Here is an 11,338-nt window from a genome sequence, read left to right as displayed (position 1 = left end):
TCCTTGCCTTACCCTGCCCTCCCCACAATTCTCTTTAAGAGTTATATTTTAAGTAAATGTCTATATTAGACACCCTTTGACTCTTCGGAAACATCCCCAGAATCGTCTATTTTTGTCCCGCGAGGAGGAAAAGAACACAAGGTTTTTTTGGTTTGGTTTTATTTTTCATAATGTTAATATTTATGAAGTTGTATTTAAGTGTATTCTTCCACACCCACCAAACACCCCCCACCCCAAATTTCCATGGGGAAAATCAGCTCTTTGAGCTGAAGGCAAGAGGAGTGGGTTTCTTTCTATAGTGTTGCGATTTAATGACTTTGCTTTGACTGGGTTTTAAGGAAGAAGCAAGCACATGTTCTGGTGCTTTGAAAGAATTGGGGGGTGGGGTGGGGTGGGGAGACAACTCTCGCCTTGGATCCGTTTTAAAAAGCTCCAAGTCCACCTCAAGAAGTGAGTGGGACTGGTTTCTCATTCAGCGCCGGGACGAACTGCCATTACCTCCCGTCATCGGAGGCGGGACAGATGAGGACTAGCCGCTTCACGCAGCCACATCCATGACTTGTTTCTGGCGCAGAGAGAGAGAGAGAGAATGAATGCACGGTTGGGTTCTGGACCTGTTCAAACATCCTTGTAGCCACCCATCTCGATGTGCCGTGCCGTGGATTTTTGTCACTTCACCCCCTGTGACTCTGAGGCATATCATTGCCTGTTCAAATGGATGTTGAAACCCCCTTCCCCTCTCTCTCAAAAAACAACAACCCACACCTGTTTTATCAGCTTCATCTGTCGGACACGATGGGGGCGTAACATTCAGTATGCTACTCAGTCCAATAAAGCCGTCTCTTATTTCTTTTAAGAGTGTCTGTCTGTGTTACCGCATTTGTGCATTGCTGTGATTTGGATCATGTGTTTCTTTTATGCCCACATTATGCTTGCCTGCTCCCTGAAGTCGTCTCCTTACGAGTAGGGTGTCCCTGCCGCTGAAAGGCGCCGATGGGGCTCTTGCCCCACCCGGGATTGAATCTCTTACCTTTTTCTGGGAGGGCAAACTTGGTCGCAAAGCAGAAACGGAGGTGGCCTTGCAGCCTGAAACCCAACCTACCTTGCAAGGTTGTTGTAAAGCGTGAAAGGAGGCGAGGACTGGAGACGTGTGCCTGCCGCTCTGAACTCCATGGAGGAGAAGGAAGAGTGGCATAGGAATTTAGTCATTTACATCCCCTCCATGTCACCATCCGATTTCCCCCCAAGCCACACCGTTCTTGGGTCCTGCTTTGAACCCCCAAGTAGCCTGCATGCTTCGTGAACTCGGGTTATGTCTCTTGCTTGTGGTAGAGGATAGATTGGGGCGTGGGTCAAAACTAGCCTGGACAAATATTAAATGTGCATTAGTTGCTCTGCCTACATTTGCCTCTGGCCCTCAGAAGGTTACTTAGAAGGCAATGTGGCCCTCGTGCTGAAAGCATTCCCCACTCCTGCTCTAAGATTACATCAGAGGGTTGCTGGGTCTCAATTGCCCCTGAGGCTGTTTTCTCCAACTCAAGCCCATCAGCTGGTGTCCCTCATGATGTCATCTGATGGGCAGGAGGGTGCCTTCAAATCCCGCCTTGACTGGGATGTAAGCATACCTCCACTTTGGCTAAGTCATGGTGATGTCAGGTGATTGACAGGTCGGTGGCCCTGCTGCCCCAGCCACCAGATTTGGCCCACGAGGAAGATTGATCTGGACCATAGAGCCAAAAAGATTTCCCAACCTTTGCCTGTAAGGGTAGCGGAGGCATTTGGTTGAAATGAAGGCAGCAAGGCCATGAGATCATTTCAGTTTCAACACTGAGTGGCAGCTGCATAACCAGAGTTTCTGAGAGGAGCCTCTCAGCTGGAGATTCCAGGGACTGGACCTGGGGTTTTCTGGTGCTCAACCCCAATCATTGATACCTACATTTACACAGAACAGATACACAAACACATAGAGGCACGAATTAATGTTTACATACCCAAGGATTTATACAAGCATAATACACACATATATGTACCCACCTTCGTGTTACAAAAATGGAAGTATTTTTTCAGAGCCTGCACGTAGGAGGAAAAAGGTATTTTGTGTTTTGATGCTGTAAACCTCCCTGTGATCTTCGGTGGACGGGCAGTACATAAATTAATTTATTTTATTGCATTTATGCATCTCACCTTTTTTATCCAACCCTGCGAAGTAGGTTACCTTGGGAGGAAGTGAACACCGGCCCCTCCCCCCATGAGAGCCTAATGGCCGAGTGGGAGGATTTGAACCTGGGTCTCCCCTGGTCCTAGCCTGATGCTCTAACCTAGGGATGGATCTATTATAAAACGAAAGGAACTTGAACTTTGGGGCCCCTAATCCCATAGGGGCTCCAGAAGTGAGTGTAGTCCACATTGCTTACAGTTTTTGAGGCTTGTAGACCCAGTTTCAGTCGCATGACGCAAAACTAATTTTTTTTTTGTGGTATATATGTTTCAATCCCAAAGACTTAAAAGAGTCAATAGCACAGATGTTGTAATAGTAAATTGGCTGTTCTGTGGCTAATGGATTTACCCCCCCTTTTTTTAACAGAGGTCAAGACCCTAAATAATAATAATAATAATAATAATAATAATAATAATAATAATAATAATTACCCCTCCCATCTGGCTGGGTTTCCCCAGCCACTAGAGGAATTAACAATAAGTACTTAAGTGTTCAGCCTGTGGGAAGTGAAGTTACAGGGAACCAGGCAGAACAGGGCCTTCTTGGTAATGGTGCCCGCCCTGTGGAACACCCTCCCAACAGATGTCAAGGAAATAAATTAAGAACTTCACAACATTTAGAAGACAGCTCTGAAGGCAGCCCTGTATAGGGAAGCTTTTAATGCTTGATGTTTTTATTATGTTGTTAGTCGCCCAGAGTGACTGGGGCAATCCAGTCAAATTGGAAGGGTATTATTAACAATTTGGATACCAAAAATGTGAAACTCGTGAGCAACCCCATAGATGAAGGTAACTTTCCTCTTCTTTGGCGATCCCTTGTAGCCGAGTAAGATTGTCTTCCACAAACAACACGGTTTTAACAATGAGTCCGTGACTGTGGAGGCCAATTCTGGATCCACACGTCTTTCCACAGTGGGGACATTGGTTTCCGGGCGGGAGTTGATCACGGTGTGGATTTGCCAAGCGTGCCTTCCTCCTAGCACGTTTCTCCTTTGCGTCCTGAGTTTGAGTGTCTTCAAAGCCCATGACGCCTTTGATCAAGGAAATAAACAACTACCTGACATTCAGAAAATACCTGAAGGCAGCCCTTTTTAGCGAAGTTTTTAATGTGTGATATTTTTGTATTTGATTTCTGTTGGAAGCCGTCCAGAGTGGCTGGGGAAACCCAGCCAGATGGGCAGGGTACAAATAATAAATATTATTATTATATTATTATTATTTGGTAAAGGCTGTTCTCCAACTGGAGCACTCGCAGACCAGTGTTTCCCAGTTGTCAGTGTTTATACTACATTTTTAAAAATTTGCCTTGAGACAGTCTTTAATCCTCTTTTGTTGGCCACCAGCATTACGCTTTCCATTTTTAAGTTTGGAATAGAGTAGTTGCTTTGGAAGAGGATCATCAGGCACCATCATCCAATGAAGTTGATGTTGAAGAATCACTGCTTTGACACTGGTGATCTTTGCTTCCTCCAGTTGTTGTTGTTCAGTTGTTCAGTCGTGTCCGACTCTTCGTGACCCCATGGACCAGAGCACGCCAGGCACGCCTATCCTTCACTGCCTCTCGCAGTTTGGCCAAACTCATGTTAGTAGCTTCGAGAACACTGTCCACCCATCTCATCCTCTGTCGTCCCCTTCTCCTTGTGCCCTCCATCTTTCCCAACATCAGGGTCTTTTCCAGGGAGTCTTCTCTTCTCATGAGGTGGCCAAAGTACTGGAGCCTCAACTTCAGGATCTGTCCTTCTAGTGAGCACTCAGGGCTGATTTCTTTGAGAATGGATAGGTTTGATCTTCTTGCAGTCCATGGGACTCTCAGGAGTCTCCTCCAGCACCATAATTCAAAAGCATCAATTCATGGGCGATCAGCCTTCTTTATGGTCCAGCTCTCACTTCCGTACATCACTACTGGGAAAACCACAGCTTTAACTATATGGACCTTTGTCGGCAAGGTGATGTATTTGCTTTTTAAGATGCTGTCTAGGTTTGTCATTGCTTTTCTCCCAAGAAGCAGGCGTCTTCTAATTTCGTGACTGCTGTCACCATCTGCAGTGATCATGGAACCCAAGAAAGTGAAATCTCTCACTGCCTCCATTTCTTCCCCTTCTATTTGCCAGGAGGGGATGGGACCAGTGGCCATGATCTTAGTTTTTTTGATGTTGAGCTTCCTCCAGTACACTGGAATTATTTCGCCTGTCTTCCCAAGTGATGTGTAAGAATTTTCAGAGACGCCGTTGATGGAATCTTTCGAGGAACTGGAGACAAGCATTTTGGCCTCCCTGCGAATGTCCCAGTCCTCAAACACTCTGGCGTCCCGTTTTATTTTCATTTATTTAAACAGGCATGAAGAGGTGCAGCTGGAGGTGGCGACTGCGCCTGCGCCTCTTCCTCCTCCCGAGGACCAGGCAGGGCGGGGGAGGGAGCGAGGGCGGAGCAACCGGCCGCCTGCCTTGCTCTCCACCAGGAGGACTACATTTCCCGTCGGGCACCGCGCGTGGACCTGCCAAGGAGGGCGCCGCTGATTGGGCCTCCCCATGGGCCGCCAATAGGAAGCGAGGTTAGAGAGGCCGACAGAGTGAGGCAGAGGAAGAGGGGAAGGAAGAGGCCTCCGAGGCTGCCGCTTGTCTTTCTCCTTCTCCTTCGCCTACTGGGCCCGGACTGGGAAGGGGCCGCGATGGTGCTGGAAAGCACGATGGTCTGGTGAGGAAGAGGAGGGGGCAGGAGGCAGGGGCTGCCGTGGGGGAGGGGCAGAGGCCGGTTTCCCTGAGTCACGATGGGGCCCGAGGTATATTTTTGTGGGGGGGGGGGGAGGGGTAAAGACAGTTGGGGTGATGTGAGGCGGGGGACACACCCTGTGTGGGGCGAGAATTATAGGGGGAATCTTGGGGGGGGCGGGAGGGGGGTCTTAAGTTGGGGGGATTAAATAGGAGGGAGAATTGAGGGGGGGTCTCCTTGAGGGACTTTGGGGGTGGGTGGGGGTCTTGTAAGGGGGGGAAGGAGGTGCGTTTGACGTCGGGGGGAGGCCAAAGGGGAGAATGGGTGTGTTGGGGAGGGGGGAGAGCATCCCCTTCATTGCTTGGGGGGAGTTCTGGGATTTCATGGGGAGAAGAGAATGGAAAGGGGGGGGATTCACCTTAGGAGGGTGGGGTGGGAGGTGCATTTGAAGTTGGAGAATTGGGGTGAGTTGGAGGGTGGAAAATGAGGGGTGTCTCCTGGGAAGGGGGGAAGGGAGGTGCATTTGACATGGGGGGGCAGCATCCCCTTAGTGGCTTGGGGTAGAAATTTATTGGTGGGGGATCGGGGAGGAGCGGTTTAGAAAGGGGTGGGGTGCATTTTAATTGAGGGGAATTGGGGGTGGGGGAGGGAGAATGGGGGGGTTGGAAGAGGGTCTCTGTGGGGGGAGAGTTGAATGAAAGGCACTGAGTTGGGGAAACATCCCTAGGGAGTCTCTGGGAGTGAAGTAGGATTGAGTAACAAAATAGAAAATTCTTTTCAGTAGCACCTTAGAGACCAACTGTGTTTGTTCTTGGTATGTGCCAGTTAATTGTTTTGTGTTTGTTGTCATAATGTTTCGTGCAATTCTTGATAGAAAAGATCTAGTGACATCTTATTTTAAAATTTCCAATTTGTTGCTCATTCTGATCTCCCTTTGCCCGGTGCAGCGTCGACAACAGCGAGTACATGAGGAACGGGGACTTCTTACCGACCCGTCTCCAGGCCCAGCAAGATGCGGTCAACATCGTCTGCCATTCGAAGACCCGCAGTAACCCGGAGAACAACGTGGGCCTCATCACTTTAGCCAAGTAGGTTTCGCTCAAATTACCCCATTGAAAATCGGAAGAGAGGAGGAGATCAGCGGCTTCCCATTGGGTCATCTGATTGACCAATGGGAGAACAGGATGCTGGAGTGTTTATTTATCTAATATGCCCCCTCCCTTCCTTCTGAAGAAGCCTAGGGCACCAAACGTAGTCACAGTGAAACTTCCTTTCTTTTTCTTTTTTTAGCTTTTTAAATTCAGTTATGGTTGAAAATATTCTCGCATCCTGTGATGTCAGAGTTGCTGGGGGCAATGACTTTCAGCCACCAAATGCCTGAGTGAACAGGAATGTTTTCAGACTCCTCTTGAAAGTCAGTAATGAGGGGTAGAAAACACACTTCACCATGGCATTCCACAAATGGCAACCCACCACCAAATAGGCCCTGTCACCATAGGTCAGTGCCAACCAGGCAGCCCCCAATGGCAACAGCACCAAGGAGGCCTTCCCTGCTGCCTTTAGGGTCTCAGTTGGTTAACAGTGAACCATTGGCTTAAACAGTGATAGGGCTCCTCTGATGTTCTCATGTTCAGCACGTTAGGCCAGATCATGATCAGCTATAGGTCATTGTAGTCCCACTTCTCTGCCTCTCTTCTTTTCTGACACCCTAATCCTCAACCTGCCCATGTGTGTATTTGTTTCAGTAACTGTGAGGTGTTGACCACCCTCACCCCCGACACAGGCCGCATCCTGTCTAAGCTGCACTCGGTCCAGCCCAAAGGGAAGATCACCTTCTGCACAGGGATCCGAGTTGCTCATGTAAGTTGCAACTTCTGTCCTTTCCCCCCAATGGCAGCCCTCAATTGAGATATTAAACTAAAGATGAACATCCTTTCGGGGGCAGTGGAGAGGAAAGGAGTCTGAAACAGCCCCATGCTAAGTTGGGCAAGTGAGGAGGGGTCCGTCCTGAGAACGGGGTCAGTGCTTGCAGGAGAACAGAGGGTGAGGAGCCAGTGTGGTGTAGTGGTTAAGAGCGGTAGACTCATAATCTGGTGAACCGGGTTTGCGTCTCCGCTCCTCCACATGCAGCTGCTGGGTGACCTTGGGCTAGTCACACTTCTTTGAAGTCTCTCAGCCCCACTCACCTCACAGAGTGTTCGTTGTGGGGAAGGAAGGGAAAGGAGAATGTTAGCCACTTTGAGACTCCTTTGGGTAGTGATAAAGCGGGATATCAAATCCAAACTCTCTCAGGCTGCCAGGCCTCTCCATTTGGCCTGTGGAGCTGTTTTGACCAAGCCTCACTCGCCTGCCTTACACCTGAAGTCATACACAACAGGGAAAGACACATTGACAGTGAAGTTGCCTTACATTGAGTCAGATCATTGCTCCATTATGCTCAGTATCGACTACACTGATTGGGAGTGACTCTCCGAGGTTTCAGGCAGGGAACCTTGGGGTTTCTGCATGCAAATCTCTGATCAAGGAGCTACAGCCCTTCCCTTAAAAACAAAGCAAGATTCCAGTCCTCATGGTTCTGAACATACGGATGATTTAAATCTAGTGAGTCAGATCATAGGCCTATCCAGATACATATTGTCTATCCACTGACTGGCAGTGGCATGGGAGAGGTGAAATTAAGGGTTTATTCAGTCCCAGGGATGGGAGGAGACAGGCTGGGCTGAGGGGCCTCCCCTCTCTCCATGTAACACGGCTGCTTCTGTTCCAGCTGGCTTTGAAACATCGCCAGGGTAAGAACCACAAGATGCGCATCATTGCCTTTGTGGGGAGCCCCGTAGAGGATAATGAGAAAGACGTGAGTGTGTACCTGGGGCAGGGGGGTAGGGGAGGGGAGAAACACTCTCGTTTTCAAAGCACCTGTTTTTTCCGGGAAGCCTCTCCCGTTCCTGGTGCTCCCACCTTACTCAGCGCCCCTGATGGATCTCCTCTCCTCGCAGCTCGTGAAACTGGCCAAGCGGCTGAAGAAGGAGAAGGTGAACGTGGACATCATCAACTTTGGAGAAGAGGTGAGAGGCCCTCTCTGAGCCCATGGCTTCTTGTTGTTGCATTAAGTTGCCTGCGACTCCCAGGTCAGTTCCTGATCTCTCCTTCCTGCCCGCAGGAAGCCAACACTGACAAGCTGACGGCCTTCATCAACACCTTGAACGGCAAAGACGGGACGGGCTCTCACCTGGTGACGGTGCCCCCCGGGCCGAGCCTGGCTGATGCTCTCATCAGCTCCCCAATCCTCGCTGGAGAGGGAGGAGCAATGCTGGGCCTGGGAGCGAGTGACTTTGAGTTTGGCGTGGATCCCAGTGCCGACCCAGAACTGGCTCTGGTAAGCGCCACAAATAATAATGATGATAATAATAATAATTTATTATTTATACCCCACCCATCTGGCTGGGTTTCCCCAGCCACTCTGGGCGGCTTCGAACAAGATATTAAAATACAATAGTCCAGCAAACATTAAAAGCTTCCCTAAACAGGGCTGCCTTCAGATGTCTTCTAAAAGTCTGGTAGTTGTTTTTCTCTTTGACATCTGGTAGGAGGGCATTCCACAGGGTGGGACCCACTACCGAGAAGGCCCTCTGCCTGGTTCCCTGTAACTTGGCTTCTCGCCGCGAGGGAACCGCCAGAAGGCCCTCACCGCTGGACCTCAGTGTCTGGGAGGAACGATGGGAACATGTTTCTATTACTTACTTACTTATTTCCATAAAATGTATATGTCACCTGATTGCAAAGTACTTTTCAGATGGTTTTTCTTCAATAAAATTATCAGGAAAAACAGGGCGGGGGAACCAGCTCTTTAAAACGTGCAGAAAATATCCACAGCAATAAGCAAGAAACGGATTAAAACACACACCAACATTATACCTGTCTGGATATCGGCCTGTCTAAACACATTTCTCCAGCCACCCGCCCCAAAAGAATTGTGGGAGCTGTAGATCGTCCCTCAGAGAGCTATGGTTCCCAGCACCCTTTAGAAACTGTGGTTCTCTGGATGCTTTGATGTGGGTGTTAGCTGTTCTGTGTTATGTTTGGGATACGCTCCTTTGTTTAGCAGCTGCTGGGTCTTACTTGGCCACCTTGGTTTGTCTCTTTTTGTTCTCCCTCCCAGGCGCTCCGGGTGTCCATGGAGGAGCAACGGCAGAGGCAGGAAGAGGAGGCCCGCAGGGCTGCGGCAGCATCTGCTGCAGAAGCAGGGATCCCAACCTCCGCTGCGGATGGTAAGAAATGGGGTTTGAGCCGAGGAAATCGGGAGGGGAAGTGACCAGACATTCCTTCCAGTCGAGTCAAATAACTCTGAACCACATCGGAGGCTGTGTGCAGAAAGACAGGCTGTAAATGACCAGCTTCGGGGAGCCCCTGCCCCATATCCAGGCTATGGTCCCTTATGGGGCTGATGTTTAGATATGTGGAGTGGCTAGGCTGAGTTTCTACATTTTTAAGAAGTGGGGAGCCAGAGCGTGGATTTTTCAGTCAGCTTGGAATCAAGTCCCAAGAGCTGCTTCCTTTCCAGGTACATCCATGTGCCAAACCTGACCCGGTCAGAGGGTTGGAAAAGAATCCGAGTTTATCATTTAGGCAAGATGGAGGCTGTGCAGACGAGGGCAACCAAGATGATCAGGAGTCTGGGTAGCAAGCCTGATAAGGAACGGTTGAGGGAGTTGGGTATGTGTAGCCTGGAAAAGAGGAAACTGAGAGGAGATAGGGTGGCCATCTTCAAATATTTGAAGGGTTGTCGCATGGAAGAGGGAGCAACCAGAGGGTAAGATCTCTCTTGCAATATCATCTGGCACCGAATCGTCTTATCTCACACGTGGGCACTCGTGTTTCCTCGTGCTCTAGATTCAGACGACGCCCTGCTCAAGATGACCATAGGCCAACAGGAATTCGGCCGAGCTGGCCTGCCCGACCTCAGCACCATGACCGAAGAAGAACAGATTGCTTATGCCATGCAGATGTCTCTCCAAGGAGCCGGTGAGTTGCAGGCGAGAAGCACCCATTCCTTCGGATCAGGAACGCCACCTTTGCCAGTGGGGCAGGGCAACTGCCGAGAAGGCCTCTGGAGGCGGCTTGAGCACTTGCCCTTTGTATAGTCAGGGTTATTCTCCTGCTCCTCCAAAACACTAGAAACATATCTCTCAGCTGTGCCCGTTCCAACTCGGCATGAATTTGTGTTCCAGCCTCATCTTCTTTTAGGGTTGTGCTCGAACATGTAGCTCATGCAGAAACATGGGAGGCAGGTAGCAGCATCTTCCCAGGAGGAGGGGAACAATTCCTCTTGCAGACAGTAAAAAATAAAGGGTGAAGACTGCTCCCCCTTTTTATTCAGGTAAAAATGTGGCTTGGTTGCCATGTTTTGGGGAACAGCTTGAAGTGTTGAGAGGGGAATGGAGTGTGCCAGTGTTCAGACACGGTAGGATCATTAGGAGGGCCAGATCTTTCCCACCCAGAAATCATAGAGATAAAAGTTGTGTGTTTTTGGGTGGGCTGCAAGGAGACTGAATCACTACCCTCCCTTTTTAAGCGGAGGCCCCGCGATTGGCCCTTCATTATTCTGGTTGGCATTGGAAACCCACCTGTGGCCTTTGGTTGTAGCAGAAAAGAGGTCACTAAGCTGTGTATGTTTTCTCCCCTCTCAGAGTTTGGACAAGGTGAGTCGGCCGAGGTGGATATCAGCGCTGATATGGACACGTCAGAACCGACAAAGGTCAGTGGCCACAAATCCTCCCTCTGCCCCCTCTATCCACTTGCTCAGAGCAGCCTCTGAACTACAACTCCCATCCCTCCAGCCAGCACTGAGTTGTCGCCTAGAAGGGTGCCCCATTAGTGGAGGTTGGGGCTCTCCTGTCAACAAAGTTGCCCAGCATTTTTTCTGCTATAAGTTGTTTCCAAAGTAACACTAAATCTCTTGCAAGGGTCATTGCGACCCACCTTGAGACCTACCAGTGGAAGGGCGGGTCAGAAAGGTGACAGTGCCTCTGATGCTGATTTTTATCTGTTTCACGGACGTTTCCTGCGTCCAGGAAGAGGACGACTATGATGTGATGCAAGACCCCGAGTTCCTGCAGAGCGTCCTGGAGAACCTGCCAGGAGTCGACCCCAACAACGAGGCCATTCGCAACGCCATGGGCTCCCTGGCCTCGCAAGCATCCAAGGAGAACAAAGACAAGAAAGAGGAGGAGAAGAAATGATGTGGGGAGGAGGGGCAGGCCACGGGCCCTCAGTGGGGCCCCCAACTCTCCTTTGCCCCGTTACGCAGTCAAGAGCATCGCCGGCTCTGCATGCCCCAGTTCACCTAGCCTTCTAGCCGTCAGTGTCCGTAATCTTCCTCCCTCTCTGGAGTAGTTGGGGAGAGGCGGGGAGA

General features: G+C 50.0%; 1 protein-coding gene across 1 annotated transcript; it reads left to right on the top strand.

Moving 5' to 3' along the window:
* Positions 1 to 4,753: 4,753 nt before the first annotated feature.
* PSMD4 (proteasome 26S subunit, non-ATPase 4) lies at positions 4,754 to 11,321 on the top strand. Its single transcript, XM_033135832.1, has 10 exons — positions 4,754 to 4,911; positions 5,874 to 6,014; positions 6,672 to 6,786; positions 7,694 to 7,780; positions 7,923 to 7,991; positions 8,087 to 8,302; positions 9,086 to 9,194; positions 9,817 to 9,948; positions 10,614 to 10,681; positions 10,998 to 11,321. The coding sequence occupies exons 1-10, from the start codon at positions 4,886 to 4,888 to the stop codon at positions 11,163 to 11,165; spliced, it is 1,131 nt and encodes a 376-aa protein (XP_032991723.1). The 5' UTR covers positions 4,754 to 4,885; the 3' UTR covers positions 11,166 to 11,321.
* The last annotated feature ends 17 nt before the right edge of the window (positions 11,322 to 11,338 follow it).

The sequence above is a fragment of the Lacerta agilis genome, chromosome 17, assembly GCF_009819535.1.
Source record: "Lacerta agilis isolate rLacAgi1 chromosome 17, rLacAgi1.pri, whole genome shotgun sequence".
In the NCBI taxonomy this organism is placed as follows: domain Eukaryota; kingdom Metazoa; phylum Chordata; class Lepidosauria; order Squamata; family Lacertidae; genus Lacerta; species Lacerta agilis.
This window is presented reverse-complemented; position numbering and strand designations above follow the sequence as displayed.

What these genes read in the sequence shown, in the direction of transcription:
- PSMD4 (XM_033135832.1), top strand. Translation starts at nt 4,886, where the DNA reads ATGGTGCTGGAAAGCACGATGGTCTG. An exon ending in CTGGAAAGCACGATGGTCTG is followed by an intron (nt 4,912 to 5,873) that starts GTGAGGAAGAGG and finishes TGCCCGGTGCAG; the next exon opens with CGTCGACAACAGCGAGTACA. An exon ending in TAGAGGATAATGAGAAAGAC is followed by an intron (nt 7,781 to 7,922) that starts GTGAGTGTGTAC and finishes CTCTCCTCGCAG; the next exon opens with CTCGTGAAACTGGCCAAGCG.